We start from the raw sequence: 23,859 nt of genomic DNA, 5'->3' as shown, positions 1-23,859 counted from the left end.
GGACACACCAGATCAATGCACTCCCAGGGTGGGGATTCTAAGAGGGGATTAAATCTAAGACTAATCAGACCTTAGGGACTTTGCTGGATGGTATCTGCTCTGGAGAGATTAGACCAACATACCCCTAGGGTCCAGTAGATGCTAATCTGGATCTCAGGAGCTTCCCAAGAATTCTAAGGGAGTCAACCCTCCACATGTCTCACATGCTCTGCTGCCCACAAATATGTCCTTCCCAGGCTTAGTCCTTGAATGTAGCCATGCCCACCTGTTCAGTTTCCTGATCCTCTATAAGGTCCTTGCTTAGCATCTTGGCCATCTTAAGTGATAGCTGCCATTTTAAGAAAAATCTCGCTTTCCTGCCCTAGAGCATCTCTGAGAAAGACTCAACACTCCCTCATACCAACCCTATAACTGACTACCTTAGGACCTCTGAAATTGTGAGCCCCTAAATAAACTTTTCCTCTTCTACAATTGTTCTGGTTGGGTCTTTTTTGAGGGTGGGTGGGTACCAGGGATTGAACCCAGGCACATTTGGCCACTGAGCCACATCCCCAGCCCTATTTTATATTTTATTTAGAGACAGGGTCTCACAGAGTTGCTTAGCACCTCGCTATTGCTGAGGCTGGCTTTGAACTCCAGATCCTCCTGTCTCAGAGTGGCTGGGATCACAGGCCACTGCACCTGGCTTGGTTGGGTCTTTTAGTCACAGCAGCAAAATAGCTGACTAAAACACAGATTCAATGCAATCTTCATCAAAATACCACTGACATTTTCATAGAACTAGAAAAAACAGTGCTAAACTTCGTTTGGAAGAATAAAAGACCCAGAAGAACCAAAGCAATTTTAAGCCAAAAACAAAAAAGCAATGCTGGAGGTATCACAATAACTGACTTCAAATTATATTACAGGGCCATAGTAATAAAACTGCATGGTACTGGCATAAAAACTGATAGAAAGACCAATGGTACAGAATAGAAAACACACAACTCAGACACAGTCATATGATCCTTGACAAAGTGCCAAAAACATCTTTGGAGAAAAGACATCTTTTTAACAAATAAGTCCCCCTTTTATAATGATACTTCCTGCTGATTCTGTTCCTATAGAAAACCCTAATACACTTGGTCCCTGGAAACTTCCCCTTTCCATGTCAAGCTCTCATAACAGGACACATGCCACACCTCCTCATAACCAAGTTTTGGTAAAAATCCAAAGCCCAGACCTCCTTGGAAAGAAGGTGACTTTAGAGCACAAGTTCCCCTTCTCCATTCATTGGCCATTGAATAAAATTTTCTTTCTGCTCTTAGAAATGTTTGGTTATTTGTGAATGGTGTTGAGTAGGGAAAAAATATGCAGATTCAGTAACAATAGCCCCACTTCTAGGTACCAATTTTCTGTGTTAGCTTTCTGTCACTGGAACAAATACTTGAGATAAATAACTTAAAAGGAGGAAAAGGTTAATTTTGGCTCATAGTTTCTAAGGTTTCAGTCCAGGGTCCATTGGTTCCATTGTTCTAGAGCCTCTGGTGAGCAGAACACCAGGTGCAGAGCAATGGGTGGAGCAAAGTTGCTCTTACGGCAGCCAGAAAGCAGAGAGAGAGAGAAGAAAGGGCCCCATTATCCCCTTCAAGGGTATGTCCCCCAGTGACCTAACTGCCTTCCACTAGGCCCCACGTAATGGTTCCACCACCTCCCAACTGTGCCATAAGCTGGGGACCAGCCTTTAACACAAAGCATTTGGGAGACATTTAAGATCCAAATCATAAGAGATTATTTCTGTTTATTATGAAATGTTTTTAAAATTCTAAAAACATGCTACGTTTCCCAGTTCTGCCATCTACATAAGACCACTTAAACTACAACCCTGTTGCCACTGAAAATTTTGTGACAACTCTGGTTGAACCCAAGAACTATGGGCATAGGGTTATGCCTGAAGCCAGAATTGTCATGAAACTTGAGTAAGTTAACAGGTGACAATCAGGTTTTGCAGCTTAAAGGAAGTGGGAGGATAGAAATTTACTTTCTTTCTTTCTTTTTTTTTTTAATACCAGGAATTGAACCCAAGGGTGCTTAACCACTGAGCCACATCCCCAGTCCATTTTATTTTTATTTAGCAACAGGGCCTTACTAAGTTGCTTAGGGCCTCCCTAAGTTGCTGAGGCTGGCTTTAAACTTGTAAGTCTCTTGCATCAGCCTTTTGAACTGCTGGAATTATAGGTGTGTACCACTGCACCCTGCAGAATTTACAAAATATTAAAAAATGAGTGGAAGAGCGCATGCTTAGCATGCACAAGGCCCTTCGTTTGATCTCTAGTACCCCAGAAAAAAGGTTAAAAGACCAGTTCTTTTGGGCTGTGGCCCAAATCTGTTGACTCCAATTAATCATGAGGACCTGGATTCAGGTAGTGAGGTAAGGGCTGTCCTCCACAGAAGCAAACTGCAGGCAATTGCATCTTTAGTGGGATGGGAATGTCTCTCTGAGGCAAGGTCCCAAGGTCCTACAGGGGGTTTTTCCGAACATCGATCATCCCTGGGCTGGCTCTTCTTGGCTCCCGCCGGGATTTGGACAAAGGTCCAAAGTTCCAGGGCAGCCCCACTTCACCCACAGAGAGCACCCGCCCAACCAGGGGCTCTGGTGCCTCCCGCGGCCTTGGCTCTTCGGGGGAGCCCTGCTCCTCGCTGCACAGGCTGGAGCGTTTCCATGTCAGGGGTAATGGGGCGTGGACCAAGTCCCGAGGCTCCTCCCGGGCACGGGGGACCCCTTCGGGGAGGGAGGACTGCCAGAGAAGCTCAGGTACTGCTGCGTGGAGTCCGTCTTCGCCTCCAGGCCCTGATCTGTTGTCCAGGCAGAGGCTCTTCCTCTCCCCACCTGTCACAGAAAACAGCATGTCCTTGTCAGAAATGGGTGGCAACACCGTGCTGGAGTCTAGCCTCCCAACACCACAGCACAATAAGAAATTTGAGAAATGAGCCAATAAAAACACAAGTAAGGATGGTTTGTTAGTGCTCCCCTGACAAAGGAATGTCACAGCAGGGTAGACCCAACATGGTGGAGGGGACAGTCACCCCTGCTCTGGACGGCAGCATTCCCCCCACTGAGCTTCTGTTTCAGCTCCTGGTTTATCCACATGTGGCGGCTCAGTTCCTTCTCCAGGGCTTGAATCCGGGCCTCGTATTGCCTCTTGCTGTCTGCTAACCCTTCGCCGAGGTGGTCTAGTGAGGAAAGGCAGAAGAGACAGGGGTGAGGGGCTGCAGGCAAGCAGCAGAGTCCGGAGCCTTGGGGCCGGTGGCTGCTCACCCCGTCCCTGCTGCAGGAGCAGCTGCACGTTCTGCTCATGCTCCTTCTGCTGCAGGGTCAGCTGGCGATCCATCTCCAGGCGCTGCCGCTCCAGGGCCACCTCCAGCCAGTACACCAGCCTCTGCTGCTCCTCCAGCTGCATCTCCAGCTCTGAGAAGGCAATCTGCTGCTGGTGTTGCTCCTCTCGCAGTGTCACCACCTGCCCGAGACCAGCCAGGCTCAGTCCCCCTTCCGGCTCCATCCCCCACCAGGAATAGCAAGTTACCCTCAGCCAGGGGTACCAAGTGCTGGCAAACCTGGCCCCATGGCACAAGGCACTGAGAAATCACCAGGGTCTTTTCTGCTGCTATAGTTTAGATACGAGGTGTCTCCCAAAAGATCACGTATGAGACAATACAAGAATTTTCAGGGGTAAAACGATTAGATTATGAGAGCCACTAATAGGGTAAACGGGTGGTAACTATAGGCAGGTAGGGTGTGATTGGAGGAAGTAGTTCACTGGGGCCATGCCTTTGGGGTTTATATTTTGTCCTTGCTTCCTGGTTGCTTTCCTCAGCCACACCCATACACCATGATGTTCTGCTCCATCTTGGGCCCAGAGCTAAGGAGTCAGCCAACTGTGGACTGAATCTCTGAAACTGTGAGCCAAAATCAACTTTTCCTCCTCTACACTGTTCTTATTGGGTCTTTTGATAACAAGAAAAAAAAGCTGACTAAAACACCTGCCCAACCAAGTGGCTTCAGACACCTTCTCAACTGTGTTCCAGACTGTGGTTCCACGTGACCAGAGCTGATTCTCAAGATGGACCTTGTCATCCTGTCTCAAATCCTTTCCCATCACGTGTTTCTATGCTTTTGGAACACAGTCTCAGCTGTGGAAAATCACCTAGGCCAGGACTTCTCTGCATTATTAGTGTTTGCGTTGGATGATTCTTGATGGTAGGGCCTGTCCCATGCGCTGTAGGATGTTTAGCAGCGTCCCTGGCCTCTACCCCCACGGCAACCAAAAGTATCTCCAAACATGTCCCTAGGGGACAAACCATCCTCTCTTGAGACCCATGATCTGGGCAAGGGCCACCCTGAAATTGGCAATCAGACGAGAAATGGGGAAGGAGCCTGCGTCTTAGCTGCACTAAGCAAGGCAGGCTTCCAAAGGGTGAGGACTGGAGGACTGGCCTAGAGGTGGCCTTGATCCCATGTCCCATTCAGAAGGAAAGGGAGTATTCACTGGAACTGCCAAGCAGACATCTCTGCCACCCAAGTTGCAGAAGATGGAGGCAGAGGGCTTGTGGCTGGTAACCCACCTTGTCAAAATACTTGCAGAGCAGGGCTCTGGTCTCTGAGGATGACAGATAGCTGAGCTTGGCCATGAGATTCATCTCACACTGGGACAACAAGGAGGCTGAGGCCCGCAGCACCCTCTGGCGACACGTGATGGCCTCATTCTTGTACTCGATGGCAGCATCCAGGGCCTCTATGGCTTCATCCAATTGGAAGAGCGTCCGCTCCTCCTGGGGGGAGAGGGGCACACAAGGAGGGCAAGTACTGGGCTTCCTGAACATCAAAGTCCTGAGCGGGCATGCAGTAGTCAAGACATATCCACAGTGAGGTCTTCAGTGTCCCCTCAACATGAGACTGTCCTGAGCCCATCAAGAGAAATGTAATCCTGTTCATTGTGATACCAACAGGGACACCTGGTTCAAAGCCCAACCCAGAGTGAGGGCAGTGACTGCGAGGAGGAGGCTTTCTCAAGCTCACACCACACTCAGGAGCTCCCAGCACCCAATACTGAACAGGAGGCGGGGCTCCTGGGTGAGTCCTTGCAGCATAGGCTTTCTCTCTGCTTGGAAAAGCAAGTCCACATGGGCCACGAGGCATGTTAAGCATGCTGCTGACACGATTTTACATGCAGAGTTAAGACATGCGAGTATCGGGTCAAGTGCAGCACGGACTGGGAGCTGACCCTGTGTCTCATTCAAGGGCGCTGAAGCAGGGAGCAGCCGTCTCAGCCCTTCCCACGCTGTGCAGGGCCTAACACACACAGAGAGCCTGCGTCCCCAACAGCAGGGCCAGCACCCACAGAAAGCCAGGAGAGGGGGCTGAGGAAGATGGATGCTGGGAGCAGAGGGCTGAGGTGGAGCAGCTGAGCTGGGTGGCCACCCTCAGGATGTACCTCGGGTGACAGCAGGCTGCCCTGCCTCAGCTTGCTGTCAATCTCCAGGCGCTGCTTCAGCAGAGAGTCCTTCTCCTGGCGCAGGGTGTCAATCTCCCCTCGGATCTGTTGCTGGTTCTGGGCGCTACCCTGTCGCAGCTGCCCGCTTTTCTCAGACAACTCCTTCTCCAGATGTTCCAGCCGGCTTGACACTCGCACAATGTCTTCATTCAGGGCCTGGGGGCAGCACCACCATGGATTAGGGAAGGAACATGTGCCATCCTCACAGTGGGGACAGAACAGGCCCAGCCTACTCACTGAATGCTAAGGGGGATGCAGGTCCTTCCCTCAAAAAAACCCCAAATCCTGATGTTTGCTGAGCAGGAGGCCTGACTTTTAGTTCACAGAAGGTTGGGAACTGGGGGCCCTCAGAAATGGCCTGGAGGAGAACACAGACAAGCAGAGGGAAGAGGCCCTGGTAGCAAGAGGGGATAACATGGGCAAAGGCAGAGCTGGGGGGCAGTGGCCTGTCACTGAGACGATTTGGCTGGACTGTGTATGAAAGCGCTACAAGAAATTAATGGCCAAATCCCAAAAGCCTTTCCAGGAGGCTGATATGGAAGAAAGCAAGGGCACTAATGGCCAAGAGAAGTTACAGATCATCCAGCAGCACCTCACACCTGTTGGATCTCAGAACTCTTCACGGTGATTGGGGCGGTGCTCCTGCTCTCTCTGCAGGTGCCAACATTCTGTAATCTGGCCTAAGTACCAGTGCTGGAACAGGCTTTGGATCTGACATATTCCCTCTAATCCTTATGGCTTCATTCTGATCCCATTTGACAAAAAGAAACCAGCTCAGAATCTGAGTTCAAGATGGAAAAATGATACCAGTGGACCCAGGTCCATCTGCCCAGGCCTGCTTGCCTCCAAAGTTTAGGGAGTCTCTTTCTAGTTGGTTGTACCCCTTCCTACACCTGCTCCTCCTATTCTGCTTGTACAGGATCCATATAAATGGTTAATGAGGTGAATAGATTGTAGGATGGATACTCTTGTCCCACATATCAGTACATGTGCATTAATATCCTAAAGCCCTAGAATTCTTGAGGATCCATAGGACAGAGCTTCACCTGCCTAGATCTTATCTGGCGAAGACATCACCTAAAACCCCACCTACCTAGATCTGAGCTGGCAGGGACATCAACTAGAAGACATTCACCTGTCCAGACCTCACTAATGGGCACATCACCTGGCAGAAACTCACCTGGCAGGGTTATTACCTGGAGGGTCTTCACTTGGCTAAACCTCACCTATTAGGACCTCACCTGGCTGGACCGCAGGCGCTTGCTCTCCAGCCCCGTCTTCTCCTGCATCAGGGCCTCCTTCTTAGCCAGGATGACCTCCCGCTTATGGAGCTCCTCCCCCAGCTCCTCCAGTGCCCGTCGCTGCTGCAGCACCTTCTCCATCTCCTGGTCCAGCCACTTCTTCTGCTCCTCTATCTTCTGAGGGAGAGTGGGGAGGCAAAGAGGGACCTTAGTTCCCAACTCTGGCTGGAGGGTGGCCCCTTGAGTTCCAATGAGGACATGGCAGACCCAGCAGCCAACCCCTGGGCAATAAGCCAGGGCTGCCCAGCCAGGCTGCAGAGCTCATGGTGACACAGCAGGCTCAGTTTAAGCCCACCTGCTGCTGCTCCAGGCTGACCACGGAGCCATTACTGCCGCTGCGCCGCTTCCTCTGGAAGGCTGCAATCTCTTCTGTCTTGATCTTCAGGATCTTTTGCTGCTGCTCATGCTTCAGCTCCAGCTCCTGGGGAGGAAGCCCGGTGGGGAGAGGGCATCCTTCCAGAGCTGCCCACAGTGATGCCCCAAACCACCAAGAGAGCCTGCCCCACTCCTGAGACCATCCTGCAAGTGTTCCCCAGCAAACAGATATGAACATCTGTCCCCAGGAGCTGCCAGCACCTCCACGCTTCACCTTCCTGAACTCTCACTTTCCTACATGCTCCTCATTTTCAGAGAAAAAAAATATCTGAGCTACTTCCTAGGATCACCTGGGTGGGATGGTGGGAGCAAGTGAGTGCCTGTCTGGGTGCCTTAGGCTGAGACTGGCTCTGCTTCCTGCTCAAACAGGGCGCCCATCTGGGGCCCAGGCTGACCTTGACACGGTGCTGCCGCTTGTGCATCTCTGTCTCCAGGCGCCGCTTCTGCTCTGTCTCCTCACGAAGTCGCCTCTGGAGCTGGCCCTGCTGCCGCCGCATGAGTTGCACATTTCTCTCCAGCTCCTGCAGCCGCTTCTCACTCTGGGCTGACAGCGACACCAGCCGCTCTGTTGCCTGCTTCTTCTCCTTCAATGCCTGGGACCCATACAGACTTCACTGGGCCAGGCACAGGGGCTAGTGCATGCCCAGTGTAGTACCTGGCACTCACCAAGGGTGGGCAGTACTCTATGTATTAAATGATCCTAACATACCTATGAAAATGTATGACAGTTATTAACTGTAGTTTACAGATTAGGAAACTGGGGCACAGAGAAGTTCGGGAACTTGACCAAGAATACACAGCTAGTAAGTAGCAGAACTGGGGTTCAACCCCAGGCAGTCAGTTCCAGAGCCCATATTCTCAACCACTCTATTTTATTACCTCTTGGACCCCTAAACTGAGAAAGGAAGAAATGAATGAGGGATGGATGGATGGAAGGGTGGATGGATAGGTGAGCAGGTCGTGTGAAGGTAAAAATTAGGATGGATAGTATTATGGGGTAAAATTGTGTCCCCTAAAATTCCTATATGGGGAATTCCAGATGAGAGGCCCACCCAATAGATTGGGGCTGGGGATGTGGCTCAAGCGGTAGCACACTCGCCTGGCATGCACGGGGCCTGGGTTCAATCCTCAGCACCACATAAAAATAAAATAAAGATGTTCTCTCTCTCTCTCTCTTTAAAAAAAAATCAATAGATAGCATCACCTACAGACTAGATCACTTGGAAGTCAGAACCTCTGACAATGAAGACAAAATATACAATCTTGAAAATAAAGTTGACTTCACAGTGAAGATAATAAGAAACCATCAACAGAATATCCAAGAATTATGGGATACCATCAAAAGATCAAATTTAAGATTTATTGGGATAGAGGAAGTTTCAGAGATTCAAACCAAAGGAATGCACAATCTCTTCAATGAAATAATAGCAGAAAATCTCCCAAGCAACAAGAATGAACTAGAAATCAAATACAAGAGGCCTATAGGACACCAAATTGTACAAAATTACAACAGATCTACATCAAGACACATTTAATGAAAATGCCCTGCATACAGAATAAGGTTAGAATTTTAAAGGCTGCAAGAGAGAAAAATCAGATTACCTATAAGGGAAGACCAATTCAGATCTCAGCAGATTTTTCAATCCAGACTCTCAACGTCAGGAAATCCATGAACAACATATACCAAGCTCTAAAAGATAATGGATGCCAACCAAGAATCACATCCAGCAAAATTAAGCTTCAAGTTTGATAATGAAATACAAACCTTCTATGATAAACATAAGCTAAAAGAATCTACAGCAAGAAAGCCTGCAATACAGAACATTCTTGGCAAAATATTCCATAAAGAGGGAATGAAAAACAACAATGAAAATCTGCAAAGGGAAGAATTACAATAAAGGAAAAGCCAACCAAAGGAGAAATCAAGTCAAACTAAATATCAAAAATAAACAAAAATGACCTGTAATACAATTCATGTCTCTTTCAACCCTTTTGGATAAATTTTTACACATAAAAATTTCAACTACAATATTCATTTAATTTTTCAGGTTTTTGTTTATTTTGTATTTTTTTGTTTTCCATCTCTCTTCACAAAGTTACACAAATATTTTCTTTAAAAGTTTTAGCATCGGGGCTGGGGTTGTGGCTCAGTGGTAGAGCACTTGCCTTGCATGTGTGAGGCACTGGGTTCAATCCTCAGTACTACATAAAAATAAATAAATAAAATTAAAAAAAAAATTTTAAAGTTTTAGCATCTTATACGTTATATTTTAATATATAATTAATCTGGTATGTGTATATACATTGCCTGTAATATGAGATGAAGTTTATAATTAAAAATCTCTTATAATTAAAAATCCATTATTCAAGATTCAAGGATGAAAAAGATCAATCAGAGTAAAAATTGTTTAATAAGGTATTTATAAAGGTAAGGGCAAGCTTGAGGGAAACTAACAAATTTTGTAAAGCACGTTTCCTTCCATAAACTTGGAGAGGTAGGAGATGAAGGAAGAGAGAACCATTATGAAAAACTCGTACGAGAATGTGACCTAACTGAAGTTATTCCCACCAAAAGCATGTGGAAACCAACTCACAGTCTAGAGTCTTATAGGGAGGAATAAAACACCTTGCTCTATTCTTGTATATTCTAAGTTCATCTCTTTGGTGTCCCTTTCTAGTGGAACTCAACAAGAAACTACATAACAAGGGATTTATCATGTAGCCTATAGCATAGTCTCACCAAAAGGCGAAAGATGGAGAAAGGAGCCAATATGGCAGCCACTGGTTACATGAGGGCACTGAGCATTTGAAATGTGTCTAGTCTGAATTGAGGTGTGCTATGTGTTAAATAGACATTAGATTCCAAAGAATTACTAGAACAAAGAAAATGAACATGAAATATCTTTACTAACAATTATTTTCTTTGCAAATTATGTTGGTAATCCATTGGGTAAATGAAAATATGTTAAAACTAATTTCTCTATTTGTTTAAAAAAAGAAGGAAAACAAGGTAATATATTCTATATCTTCACTGTAGTACTATATATCCATATTTACATGTTGTCATTTTTTATATTTGTGTTATCAAAATTCATATAACTATAAAACTAAATAGGACAAATTTTACCATATATAAATTATATCTCAACAAACATAATTTTAAAAAGAAATCTAGTTCATGAAGTGTTTTAACAGTTTTAACAGTATTGGACACATACTAACCACCTGATAAATAATGGCTATTATTATGATCATTAAAATAACTAGCATCAAGCTGATTCATTGTCGGGTAGGAAGGGGGAGCATGGGAAGAATAGATAAACTCTAGATAGGGTAAAGGGGTGAGAGGGGAAGGGAGAGGGCAGAGGGTTAGAAATGATGGTGGAATGAGATGGACATCATTATCCAAAGTACATGTATGAAGACACAAATGGTGTGAATATACTTTGTACACAACCAGAGATATGAAAAATTGTGCTCTATATGTGTAATATGAATTGTAACACATCCTGTTGTCATATACAAAAAATCAGATTTTAAAAAATCCCTAAGTGGGAGCCCAAACCTCTAAAGCTCAAAATGTTACTATATTTGGAAATAGAATTTTAAAAGTGGTCATTAAGTTTAAATGAGGTCAGAAGGGTGGGGCCTTAACCAAATATGATCGGTGTCTTTCTAAGAAGAGGTAGAGATACCAGGGATGCAGAGGAGAGTCAGGGAAAGACACAGTGAGAAGGTAGCTATCTGCAAACCAAGAAGAGAGGCCTCAGGAGGAGCCAGACCCATGGACACCTTGATCTCAGATTTCTAGCCTCCAGAGCTTTAAGAAGTGTAAGAATTATAAGAAAGTAAACTTCTGAGTTATGAGAAATTAAACTTCTGAGCTAGGTGTGGCGGTGCACACCTGTAATCCTAGTGCCTCAGGAGACTGAGGCAAGATCACAAGCTTGAGGCCAGCCTGGACAACTTAGCAAGTCTCTGTTTCAAAATAAAATAAAAAGGGCTGGGGAGGGAGCTCAAAGGTACAGCACCCCTGGGTTCAATCCTCAAAACCACATACACACACACACATACACACAAACTGAACTTGTGTTGTTTAAGCCAACCAGACTGTAAATACTATGTTGTGCTACTTTAGCACACAAATACAGATAGATAATGCATGGATTGATAAAAGGGAATGGAAGGGTGGTTCATATGTGGATAAACAGACAGTCGATCAATCAACTGATGAAAGGCCAGAAAGATGATGGGTAAGAAGAGTAACATGAACTGACAGGTAGACAGAAAGGGAGGATGGGATGGAAGGGGAGTGAATGGAGCGCTGGGAGGCGACCTGTTGCTGGATGGACAGAGGGCTGCATAGTAGTTTTTCTTTGGATGCCCACCCTCACTCTCTCTTGGTCTCCTACATGGTCTTCAGGCAGGACCTGACTCTCTGCCTCTGTTGTGTGGAATACGAAGTCAACCTTAGCTTCTGTACAATACTAGCCCCACCCTGGGGAGCCTGGAGGGAGTTAGCCCCAGCACCCAGGGGTGGTGCATGAGGTTCCAAGCATACACAGGTTCCCCATCTTGGGAGGTCATTGATGCCCCCATCCTCTGCTCCCTAAGGCCCCAACACTGACCTGCACCTGGCTCTGGGCTGCTGCAACCCTCTTGCGGAACTCCTGGAGCCGGGACCGCTCGCCAGCATCCTGGGGCTCCTTGCCCTCCAGCTCCCGCAGCTGCCTCTGGCCTTCACTCAGCTCGGCCCTCACTCGCTCTGCCTCCTGCTCCAGCTCCCGGATGCGTTGGCTGTGCTGGCGGTTCAGGGCCTGGGCCGCCTTTCCTGGAAGAGAGTGGGCCACATCAGCCCAGGTGACCACTCTCCCCAAAGAGGGCCACCAGCCCCTTCCCAAGCCCTGTTAGCCACGAACATCTCCATGGGCTGTACCAAGCCTTTGTTCCACCAGTACTGTGACTTTTTTCTTTAAATCAACTCACTTTTTAAATGAGCCTCATCCACAGCAGTGACCCAAGACAAATACAAGTTACCTAATTATATTTTTACCTATATGTGCCAAAATAAATACATATCTTGAACCTGCATATAATTAAGCCTCTAGAATTAGCTTCCACTTGCAAGAAATACGGAGGACAGAGGAATAAGTTAAAATGACACCATAAGGAAGCAAACAGACTAACCCAAGATATTTGGGGTCTGGCACATTCTACAGGATGACTGTGAAGAAGGGAGAAAAAGGGAAACTTCAGAAATCTAAAAAGCAAATATGATATGTGTTGGACTCGATTTGGAGGCTAATTCAAGCAAACCAGCTATGAAGACATTGTTGAATAATTGAGGGAATGTGCTTATGCTCTGGAAATTAAGAGGACACGAGTTTTCAGTGACAGAATGCCTCCCTAGCATGCATGAGGCCCTCCTGCTTTTGATTCTAAACACTGAAGGAAGAAAGAAGAGGACTTGAGTTTTGTTAACTTTGCTAATGGAATGGCATTATGTCAGGTAAATAATGTCCAAATTTTTAGAGAGATATACTAGAAGGTGTAGAGATGAAAGGACATTGTGTCTGGGATTTGCTTCAAAATATACCAGCAATAGCCAGGCATGGTGAGTCTTGCTAAGTTGTTGAGGCTGTCCTTGAACTTTCGATCCTCCTGTTTCAGTCTCCTGAGTTATAGGAATTATAGGTATATACCACCCCTGCCTGGTTACTGAGAGTTATTTTAAGCACTTTACCTGAACTGACTCATTTCACTCTCACAACCACCCTACAAAGTAGGTAGAGATGAGAAAACTGAGGCACAGAGAGGTTATGATACTTGCTTAAGGTCACTCAGCTAGTAGAGGCTAAGCTGAGTTTCACATGTAAGCCTTCTGGTCCCTGCTCCTAACCGTCTCATTTCTGAACCTTCTCAAAAACAGTACAGGAGAAGTAACAGAAAGGAAATCACCTTCAGGTGGGAGACTCACTGTAATGCTCCCCCTCACCTGTGCGGACCAGCTCGCCTATGAGCTCTTCCTTCATGCGGATATTGATGGCCAGCTCCCGGATCTTCTGCTGGGCCTGGGCCAGCCGCCATTCAGAGGCCATGGCGGCAAGGGCCTGGCGGCTCTGAATTGGGGCCTTGCTCCCACCAACTGCTGTAACAGGCAGACTGTCAAGGTCATCACCCAGACTGAGAGTGAGGGAGGGGGCTGCCAGTGATGGTGTGTGATCTGTCCCAGGATGGCCCACCCAGAACTGGGGAGGAGGCATAAAGGTAGGGGACCTCCTCTACAGCCCACCCAGCTTACCTCTGGGCCCTGGAATGGCAGCATCCAGTTCTCCAAGGTGAAGCTCTGGGCCCTTCCTGTCTGGTGGGCTCCCTGGGCGAACCCCCGCCCTCTGGCTCCAATTGCTGATCCCATTTCTGGAGGGCAGAAGCAGGGGTCCCTATTCTCCCTCAAGCCCTTGCCCCAGCTTAGCCTCTCTTAGGAGGAGAGGCCTCTGGGCCTTCCAGCCCCCAGAATCAATGTGACCCCAGGATGTAAGTCTGGAAGAATTCAGAGGCCAGGGACAGAGCTCAGGAGTCCCAGGAACCAAATACTCCCTTGGAGGCTGAGAACCTAGAGGCCTGCCCCCCCACACACACACATCACACCACCCCCAGTAAGACCTTATAGTCCAGAGCCCACAGCCCTTGGCCTGCTCTCCCGCAAGGGATGGCAAGGGCCATGTAGGCAAGAGCACCAGGGACTTGAGAAGCCTCCCTGGATCCTCACTCAGCCCTGCGTTGGCCCTGAGCTAGTCCTTGTCAGGTCGGGCAGAGGTCCCACTCACCTGCGCAGGTGCAAGGTCTGCGTGGGCGGCTCCTCCTCTTCCTCCACTTCCTCCTCTGATGCTGCTGAAGAGCCACTGCCCAGTCTGTCTGCCTCAGTTGGCAACTCAGCTCCAGCCTCCTTGCCATTTGTCACCTGCTAGCGGGGAGGCGTCAGGGTTTCAGAACAGGAGTACCTGCAGGGCATCCTTCAGGAGCCATTTCTCACCCCAAGTCTGTTCCTGCAGTGTGCCCTGCAACACCTTAAAGATCTAGTTCAAAGAATGCCACTTGGAAGCCTTCCCAACCTCAAGCTGGGGTACCAGCACTCTCCTGCCTCCTCCTTCCCTCCTCATCGCCAGCTCCCATAGCACCTGATTCTCCTCAGGTGACAACCTGCTCTATCTCACAGATAGATTATTGGCACCCAAATTCTATCACATTAACAATATCATCCTAGACTGATGCATATAAAGATTTCCACCCAACCCAAGTCCTCTTAGACCTTCAGAGCTAAGATGTCCTAGAGCTTAAAGGCAGCACTAGAGTAGACTTTGTCTCAAAGGCCCCAAGTGGCAGGACTAGAAGCAAGAGACCAAGACTCATGAAGAAAGATTAGGGCTCATGTTAGAGTTAACTTGCAAAGAGAACCATCCAAAGACAGAGGGGGTGGCCTCAAAGTGATGACCTCTCCATCTCCAGGGGTACATGCTTTCCACACGGTGCCAGAAGCCAGAACCTCCTCCCTCCAAACAATATTCAGTAGCACTGGACCTTTCTGAGAAGCCCTACACAGTCACACAACTCTTGGCCCTTCCTCTAGGGACAGCTGAAAGAGGCACCTTATATCTCACAGCTGGTCCCATGGAAACATGGGTGAAGGACATGTGTGCTGGCATCGTCCTTCCCCTGCCTGACCAGTCCAACCAGGCCCAGCAGTCACCCTACCTCGCCACCTCCTCACCTCACTCCACTGCTCAGAGCCAACTTCATCTCCAGGAAGGCAGGCAGGAGGCACCATGCCCAGCACATGTGTGTGGGCACCCCCTAGAGGGGCTGTGTGAGGCCGAGGAACAAAGGACCCAGGAGGCAGGCCCTGCAGGAGCCCTGGAGCCCCCCATCCAGGCCGCACCAGCTCTAGCCTCAGGCGCAGCTCCACCATCTCCTCCTGCTGCTCACGCAGCCGGTCACTCTGCAAGACATGTCCAGGTACTGACAGGTGTCCAGGATGCAAGGGGAACAGATGCTCATGGACAGGCATAAGTGCAGGAAACTGGACAAGTCTGAGACCAGACCCCCTCCCCAATAAAACTGAAGAAGTCCAAATCCCCCTGACCACCTCTCAGTCCTTTCCCATACCACCCACCCACTGCATTCCCAGAGAGTGGAGCTCTAGACCCACCCTCTTCAAATTCACACCAGCCAGTCCACCTCCAACTCTCCGCCACCAGAGGGTGCCAGGCACAATGCTGCCCTGGTTAGGTTTGGCTCTAAGGTGCACACTGCTGCCCCTCAGGTCCCACCCTCCAGGGACCTAGCAAAGGTGCTCTGCTGGGCATTTTCAACACCCACCCACACTTCTGTTCCTCACCTCCACACTTTAGCTCATGTTGTGATCCCGCATCTCTACTGTCCCTCCACTCCTGGTCCCCAGTTCCCTACTTTAGCATCCTGAGAAACTCAGGTCAGACTTCCTCTACTCCCTCTCCCAAGAAACCATCCCTGCACCGTAGAAGGGCATTGTCCCACCTGAAGTTTGTACTGTTCCATGGCATCCTCCAGTGCAGCTAGAAAGTCCCGGTTCTCCTCCTCCAACCGTGCCACCTGACTCTGCAGGTTCAGTAGCTGTTGTGCCCCCTCATCTTCCTGTGGAGCAAAGGGGAAGGTTTTAGGGGCAAGGAGCTGACACACCCTGCCTCTTTCTCTGCCCTGCTTCCCTACTCTGACTTCCCACTCTGTTCTGAGCTCTGCCTGCAGTGCAATTGGGAATCTAGGCCCACTGGTGGAGAGGGCACCCCAGATCCCACATGGCAAGCCATTTTGGGCCATTTCCTGTAATTATTAATTATATTTTGGTTAATATTAGTATTATCAGGAACAACTTATGCTTGGACAGTATGCTAAGCACTTATTACACCTTCAGTTCTTACACAGTACCAAGGACATGGTACCAAGTTTATCCCCATTTTACAGATGGAGAGACCCAGAGGCTCAGCGAAATTAAGTGGCACAACTGGCTGTTTAAAGACACTCTTCCTCCCCGAACCCCTTCTCAATCACACCTGGCTCTCTGCCGCCTTTCGCCCTCCAGGTCCCTGAGCCGCCTGGTCCTCTGCTGAGGCGCTTTCGATGCCACTGTCCGGCCCAGAAGAGGAACTCAGAGCGCTGCGCTCGCCCTCCACCGCACACAGCCAGTCGCGCACCTTGCGGGCGGCGGCGCCAGGCAGACCCGGCTCAGCCTGCAGCTCGCGCAAGAGGCTGTAGGCGGCGTTGGTGCGCGCCCGGTAGCGTGCGCACTCGGCGCCCAGGCGGGCGGCTGCCGCTGCGGAACTGGCTGCGGGACCCGGCGCTCGCCGGCCGCGGTGGATGATGCGCGTCTCGGAGCGGTGGCGTGGTGGCCCCCGCACACCCGCCGCCGCCTCCTCAGGTGCCCGCTCGGCCTCCGGCCGCCAGTTGACCATAGCGCGGTTGCGAATGTTCTGGGCGCGGCTGGCATAATTGAGGGTGTTAAGGGTCTCGTCAAAGTCGGAGGAGGAGGGGCTGACGCAGGCGATCATCACTGTTTTGGCGTTCCCGCCCAGCGAGTCTTTGAGGATCCTGAGGGCACGACGGTGAGGGTTAGGGTCTTAGCGATCCAGGACCGAAAGCCAGACCTAGAAGCCGCTCCTGAACGCTGCTCCGGTGGGCAGAGACCTCCCACTGCCCTTGCCAGTGTGCCCCAGAAGTCAGGGAAGCCCATTCCTATTGGTGGGTTCAACACCGCTATCCCCAGGGTAGATTGGTGCGCCAGCTCACCGGGTGATCTTGGAGTCGCGGTAGGGGATATGGCTGCCTCGGCGCTGGGGGTCCCCCAAGGCGCTGATGACATTGCCCAGCGCCAGCAGGCTGCTGTTGATCTGGATGCTCTCTTTGAGCCGCTCACCCGTGCTGCCTGTCTTGAGGACCCTCTCTGAGCCCGCCAGATCCACGAAGTGGAACTTGGAAACAAGCAGTTGGCCTGCTGCAGGTCGGGGTAGGCGGCTGGGGGCACGCCCCCGCTGCTCCAGGGTCACGGTGAAAACAGTGTGTGAGCGGCTGGAAAGGCGATTGAGGTGTGTGGCCCCTGTATGGCGCGCTGCGTTGCCCATCTCCAGGAGGCTCAGCACCTCGTCCAGGCCCTCCACGTCCACTTCCTTCACCCCACACAGCACTGTAGGCACAGAAGACTGTAAGCTCGGTGCAGAAGCAGCCTAGGACTGACCAGCCAAGAAGGCAAGCAGAGCCTGATTTTCTTGACCCAGGCCCCCACCGCCATGTCCAGGGCTCCTGCCCAACCTGTTCTGGGTTTGGTGGGACTCCAGCTTCCCCCCATGCCTATATTAATGCCTCTCACATCTGACCCCCTCTGGAGACAGGGGAAACTGAAGCAAAACCATCTAGGGCTTGGGAGTCCCTTAAGAGGGTGCCCCTCCCAGGCAGGTGAGCGATGCCCTCAGAACAGCCATGCCATAAGCCCCACTCCCAGTCAGTGGAGGACCCCAAGGTTCCTCACCAACATTCCCCCGATCATCTTCCCGAAGCTGGATGTCACGGCTGGCAGTGCCCACCTCCAGCAGGTCTCGGAACTCCTCCTTATACACTTCCAGGTAGGACACGTGGACCAGACAGTCCAGCAGGTCGTTCTCATCAATAAGCTTGAAGGCTTCAGCCATGGCCCTTGGGATGATGCCCTGTTCATCCTCATGCAGGGAGGCTGGGGAGACACCACAGGACCTCCTACCACCATGCCTTCAGCTGACATGGCCCAAGGTCCCTAGGTCCCTGCCAACAACTGGAGGTTAGGACTCCAGCATGGAGAAAACATTAGAGACCAGGATGGGAGGGTCAGCCTAAGGCATGTTCCAGGGTGGTCAGGAAGAATTATAGAATTCAAAAGTTGGAAGCAACCTTTCATGGTTTAGACAACCTCTTTTATAATGTAAGCTTCCCCTTCACTATGTCCCTGATAATCAGATACCCTTGTCTTGATTAATTCCAGGACAGGGAATTCATTACCATAGTCCATGCTCAGTTAATTAAAGGAACTCCTAAATGTATCCCCAGGAAGTAATTGGAGTGTTCATCCTAGGGTTCAATAGGACATCTGGTTAAATATACTATATTCATAAAGGAATACCAGGCAGCCATTTTTTAAAAAGTCAGGTGCAGTGACACGCATTTGTAATCTCAATAACTCAGGAGGCTGAGGCTGGAGGATTGCAAGTTTGAGGCCAGCTTCAGCAATTTAACAAGATCAAGTCTCAAAATAAAAAAACAAAAAGGACTGGGGATGTAACTCCTGACTAGAGCACTTGTTAGTATGAGGCAGTCTCTAGAACTGAAAAATAAAAATATTTAATAATACAGAGAAATATTCATGATATATGGGTATCCATATAGACATAGACATAGATTTAGTTTTGACTGGTTGTTTTACACAGTACTAGGAATAAACCATGACCTTAAGCACACTAAGTACATACATGATCACTGAGCTACACTTCTGGTCCTATGATATATTAGTAAGAAATGGAACAAAATACCAAAGAATGGGCATAAAATAATAATTTTTTTAAAAAGTAAAAGTATAATAATTTTCTCAGAGTATTGGCATGCTCACAGGGTGAATGATTTTTGAAATCAATTATCAAGTAAGTTAATTTGTGCATATGTATTTCTGCATTTTCCTGAGCAAACTAGTATGCTCTTGTTAACAGCTATATTCTAAATGTTTGTTCCCCTGGAAATTCTCGTGTTGACATCCTTACCCTAATTGTCTTAGTCTTAGGGAAAGGTGCCTTTGTGAGGTGACTAGGTCATGAAACCTGGTCAATGGATTCAGTGCCCTTAATGAAAGAGAGTGGAGAGAGACCCCTTCTCTCTTTTACCATGCAAAGTTTGAGAGAAGGAAGCTGTTTATGAAGAAACTTCCCCTCAGTTCTGTCAGAACTTTGATTTTGAGACTTCCTAGCCATCACAACTGTGAGAAATAAAATTCTGTTTATAAGCCACCCAGTCTGTGATATTCTTTGCAGCCCAAAGGCACTAAGACAGTAACCTAAGAGAAAATGGTCTATGTTACTCAAAAGAGAACAGTTCCTTCAACTGGCTCATAGGGACTTTCTCAAAACTGCTCCAGAGCCTCACTGAACCAGCCTGCAATCTTCTCTGCAGCAACCAAAGCATTTCTCTTGCAGGACTGATTGCAGATTCCTGACCCTCAGCAGCCATCCTGACAACCTCCAGAGACATGTTAACTTCCCATGCCCTGCCTTGGCTAAGGTCCCCAGAACCAGGCTGCACGGCCACATTTCACTTCATCCTACGAAATCTTCTTGCCTCCAAAAACCCTTCCTTCCTATCCAGCCCACTGATGTGGCTAGTCCCACCTTGGGCTTCAGATCTCTGTCAAGGAAATCTGTATTACCTTCCCCTAGTATCTCCACCTCCAACAGGGAAAGAAGGGGCAGCCATGGATGCCCTTCAAATTGGGCATAGGGTCATCAGTATAGTCACTCACCCACACTGGCCTCTCCCATAGTATAGGTCTTCCCAGAGCCTGTCTGACCATAGGCAAAGACGGTGGCATTGAAGCCCTCAAAGAAAGCCTCAAGGAGGGGCTGCACACAGGCTTGATACACAGCCTCTTGCCCAGCATCTTCTGCTAGCACCACGTGGAAGCCAAAGTGGCGATCACGCCCCAGGGTGACTCGACCATGCCCTGGCTCCACCTGCAGGCAGCTCTGATGCCCATGTAACAGTTCCTTGGGTAGCAGTGGACGAACTCTCAGGGCCACCCTCACAGGGGCCTCCTCAGCCCCTGGAAACCTTGGGGCCTCCAGTCCCATGTTGATGGAGAGCTGCTCCAAGACCTGTGGAGAGAATAAAAAGCCCTTGCCATTCCAGGAGACAGACTCACACTGCGGGTGATCTGGGGACAGACTGGCAGCTCCTGACCTCGGAGGGATGGTGTGTAGGTGGGGTGATAGTCAAAACTCAGAACATCCTCTGTGCCCAACCTGATGACCAAATACTGCAAGAACCATTATATAGTCACACAGTAACATCTCATGGCTCCAATTACTGGCAAAACAAGGCCTGGATACTCCACTTGATACCCAGGGGCTTCTGTGTTCCAGCTGCATCCTTCTGTGCTTTTATCACAGAACAACGTACATGTGTGAATACACACTTGCTAGCATACTCAGAGCACCATACTGCACCAAGGAAGTCCTCCTCCTAACACCCCCTGGGTCCCCATGGTCTCTGTCTTTGTCACATCATCAACCCCCACCTTCTTCTAAAAAGCCAACAGATCTTTCAAGACCAAGCTCCTACCACCAAATCCTGCCAATTTCATCTTTTACATAGCTCTTGAGTTCATCTGCTGCTTCCCACCCTTTTGACAAAGCCCAGGTCTTGCCACTAATGTCTTCATGGGCAGACTTTGACCAGCCTTCCCTCTTCCTTCTGTTTCCCTGTTCCCTCCAACATGGCAGCAGGAGGGGACACCTTCTCAAAATGCAAAGGCAGTCAATCGTGTCACTCACCTGCTTAAATGTGACCCCCCCAGAAAAGGCTTCCCACTGCTCTTGGGATTCAACCTTAACATGAAAACAATAAAGCAAAGGTAAGCCTTAAAACAGGTACTGCCTACTCTAACTACTCAGCTCCCTGACCCCAACCTCAAAACCACTCAGTATTATCAAATCTCATTTCTCCAGGTTTTGGCTAAGCCCTCCTTCTTCAGAGGTCAGGGAAACTCATCTGTTCTGTGCCCTCACAAGTATACACATCGTCCCTTGTGCTGCCCCCATCGGCCACTGACCACACCTTGCAATTGCCAAGTTACCGGCGTGTATCTCCTCCACTGTCCAGACTAGGAGCTGGAAGGCAGGACACCTATTTGTCCCCTTTGAGCTGTATCACCAGCACCCAACACAAGGTCCAGTTCTGCCCAATAAACAGTGATTAATCCCCATCCAAGGAACTATCCCCATTCTCCCTCTTCTTATTGCATTTTTCAATCCCCCAGCCCTGAGCAGAACACTTGGTTAATTACTATTTAGACTCTCGCCGCACGTGTAACCCAACCATTCCTTCATTCAATCATTGGGTGACCAGCCCTCAGCAACCCGGTGGTAAATCAGCCTCGCAATACTGTGGGGTCCCCTGCGCCCTCCCCCTATTCCGTGGGTTTTTCGAGCCCGGGGTGGTCGGGGCTTCTCAGGATCCCTGCTAGTTGTACAATGCTCCGCGCCCTAAGGAGCCCCTTCAGTTCCACCCGCTCCAGAGTCTGCAGGCACCAGGCTGCAGCTCCAGCAAAGTTTGAAGAAGTTATTAAAATGGGGCCCGGGCCCTCGCAGCCTCAGCGATCGCTCCCCTTGGCCAGGCCCGAGATGCCAGTCCCGGCCCCTATACTTAGGGAAGGAGGATGCCGGCCCACCCAGGGAAGGGCTTCCAGGAGCCGGCTGGGCACTGTCCAGCCGCGCGGGTCCCAGTGCCACCCACCCAGGGCTGCGCAGGGGGGAGCGAGCGCGCCTCCCCCGTCGCCCTGCCCTCGCCTTCCAGCCCCGCGGGGGCCCACACCCACCTGCTTGGGTGCCGGGGCGGTCGGGGCAGCGCAGTCAGGGTCCACGCCCCGGCGCGGCGCGTTCAGATGCCGTCATCGGGACCCCCGCCCCCCAAAACACCCCTCCTCTCACCCGCAACTCCGCCCGCCCGGGCTCTGGGGGCGGAGGCGGGAGCCCGAGGCGCCGCCGAGTCGGCCGCAGACAGGCGGGACCGACCGCGGGAAGGGGCGGGCCGGTGCGCGAGGGGCGGGTCCGGAGAAGAAAGTAGCAGCCTCCGAGGTCCTCCCCTTGTCTCCTAGGAGTCAATCCTCGGAACTGGACGCCAGACAATATTCTACTCGGCTCAGGGTCCCTTCTTCACCCATCTCTGTTTTCTGCTCCCAAACCATTCTTCTGGGTGCGGAGGGGGGTCACAGAAACTTCCATCTCCCACATTTAAAAAAAAAATACTGTTTTCCTCCCATTTTAGCATTTGAATTTGAATTGCATCTTAGGCTCTTGTCAAGGGAAACTTGACACCAGGAGAGGTCATAAAGGGTGTCCACACGTGCAGCCTTAAGGAGATGATGTCTTCAAATAGCCAAAAGATCCCTCTGATCTGCAAGGGATTGTTTGTATTGGGAACACCACACAGTGAATTTCGATTAGAATCTGAAAGGAGGACTCGGGGTGTAGCCCAGTGGTAGAGCACTTGTCTAGCATGCAGCAGACCCTGGATTCCATCCCGAACACGGCAAAAACAAAAGCTCTGGAAACATGTTTGTCACTTAAAATATCATTAGAGAAATTGAACTCTAATGTAGTAATCAAATTTAATTTATTATTATATAAAATACTGCCTGTATAGATAGATAGCATAATTAAAGGGTGTAGAAATTGTCAGCTCTCTTCAGATAGAACTATAATAGGAAAACTTCAACCTCAAGCAATAGAAGCCACAAGTTAAAATTACTTGAACAATAAGACCATCTGTTGTCTCACAGTTAGCTAAGAGGAGGGAGGAGGGCTCCCATGCAGATTGAGTCAGGAGCAACATTGCCAGGACCTGGCCCTTTCTTTGCCTTCTCTCTCTCTCTCTCTCTCTCTCTCTCTCTCTCTCTCTCTCTCTCTCTCTCTCTCTCCTCTCTCTCCCTCTCTCTCCTCTCTCTCTCTCTCTCTCTCTCTCTCTCTCTCTCCACCCCCCCCCAGAGATTGAACCCAAGGGTGCTTTACCACTGAGTTACATCCCTAATCCTTTTTATTTATTATTTTTTGAAAATTTGAAACAGGGTTTCACTATGTTGCTGAGGCTGGCCATGAATTTTCTTTCGATCCTCCTGCTTCAGCATCCCATGTTGCTGGGATGATAAGCATGTGCCACTATGCCTGGCTAAACCTGGGTCCTTCAACTCTTCTTTCTGCCATCTCCTTCAGACACAAACCATCCAGAGGAAAAAGTGAGCATTATGTCCTTCTTTTTTGATCAAAGGATCCTTTCCTATGAACGGTTTTCTTTCACATCTTATATGCCACCTGGCTTGAACCTATTCACCCCTGAGCTAATCATTGGCAAGGGGATGGCGTTGCTGTAATGGGCTCGAAGTATCCGTGAGATCCCGTGGATATTGGGAAGTCATCAAAATGTCCATAACCACATGCTAAAATTTTCAAATAGGAGAGCCTGGCCACCTGATCGGCATATCATGAAGGACTGTCATTTGGGTACCAAATATGTATCTCTTAAGAAGTTGCAGAAGCTGTGGCATTTTCTTTTTTTTTTTTTTTCTTTCTCTTTTATTTTCACATTTTGGGACAATTTTATTGAGAAAGCAGAAGAAAAATGCACAAGAGCTCTGAAGCCTCCATGGTGGACTAGCAAACACAAACTTTATTTCTAGGTAATCCCTTCCAAATCACTCCTCCAAACATGGTTGCAGGGGAAATCTCTGTGCTCCTGGGTCCCAAAGGTTGCAGACTCAAGAAGCCTCAGAGAGTCTTGCACAGAAGGGTCCGGATCCACTCGCATCAGCCTTGGCTGGTCTCCTGGCCTCTGGCAGG

General features: G+C 49.3%; 1 protein-coding gene across 8 annotated transcripts; it reads right to left on the bottom strand.

The window, feature by feature from the left end:
- Nucleotides 1-1,763: 1,763 nt before the first annotated feature.
- Kif7 (kinesin family member 7) lies at nt 1,764-22,048 on the bottom strand. Of its 8 annotated transcripts, XM_040274951.2 has the most exons (20): nt 21,843-22,047; nt 20,800-20,853; nt 19,770-20,121; nt 17,763-17,963; nt 17,027-17,420; nt 16,294-16,828; nt 15,761-15,877; nt 14,976-15,203; nt 14,035-14,171; nt 13,509-13,624; nt 13,203-13,355; nt 11,836-12,038; nt 7,603-7,800; nt 7,128-7,253; nt 6,773-6,949; nt 5,472-5,687; nt 4,603-4,809; nt 3,299-3,497; nt 3,067-3,213; nt 1,764-2,869 (listed from the first exon to the last, which is right to left on the bottom strand). In XM_040274951.2, the coding sequence occupies exons 3-20, from the start codon at nt 20,095-20,097 to the stop codon at nt 2,499-2,501; spliced, it is 4,053 nt and encodes a 1,350-aa protein (XP_040130885.1). In that variant the 5' UTR covers nt 20,098-20,121; nt 20,800-20,853; nt 21,843-22,047; the 3' UTR covers nt 1,764-2,498. The 8 variants fall into 8 exon arrangements, with proteins under 8 accessions (XP_040130885.1, XP_040130887.1, XP_013211733.1 ...); XM_040274953.2 differs by lacking the exon at nt 20,800-20,853 and having other exon boundaries at nt 6,773-6,946; nt 21,843-22,048; XM_013356279.4 differs by lacking the exon at nt 20,800-20,853.
- Between the last annotated feature and the right edge of the window lie 1,811 nt (nt 22,049-23,859).

The sequence above is a fragment of the Ictidomys tridecemlineatus genome, chromosome 5, assembly GCF_052094955.1.
Source record: "Ictidomys tridecemlineatus isolate mIctTri1 chromosome 5, mIctTri1.hap1, whole genome shotgun sequence".
NCBI lineage: Eukaryota > Metazoa > Chordata > Mammalia > Rodentia > Sciuridae > Ictidomys > Ictidomys tridecemlineatus.
Note: the sequence above shows the minus strand (reverse complement) of the source record. Positions and strands in the feature narration are given on the sequence as shown.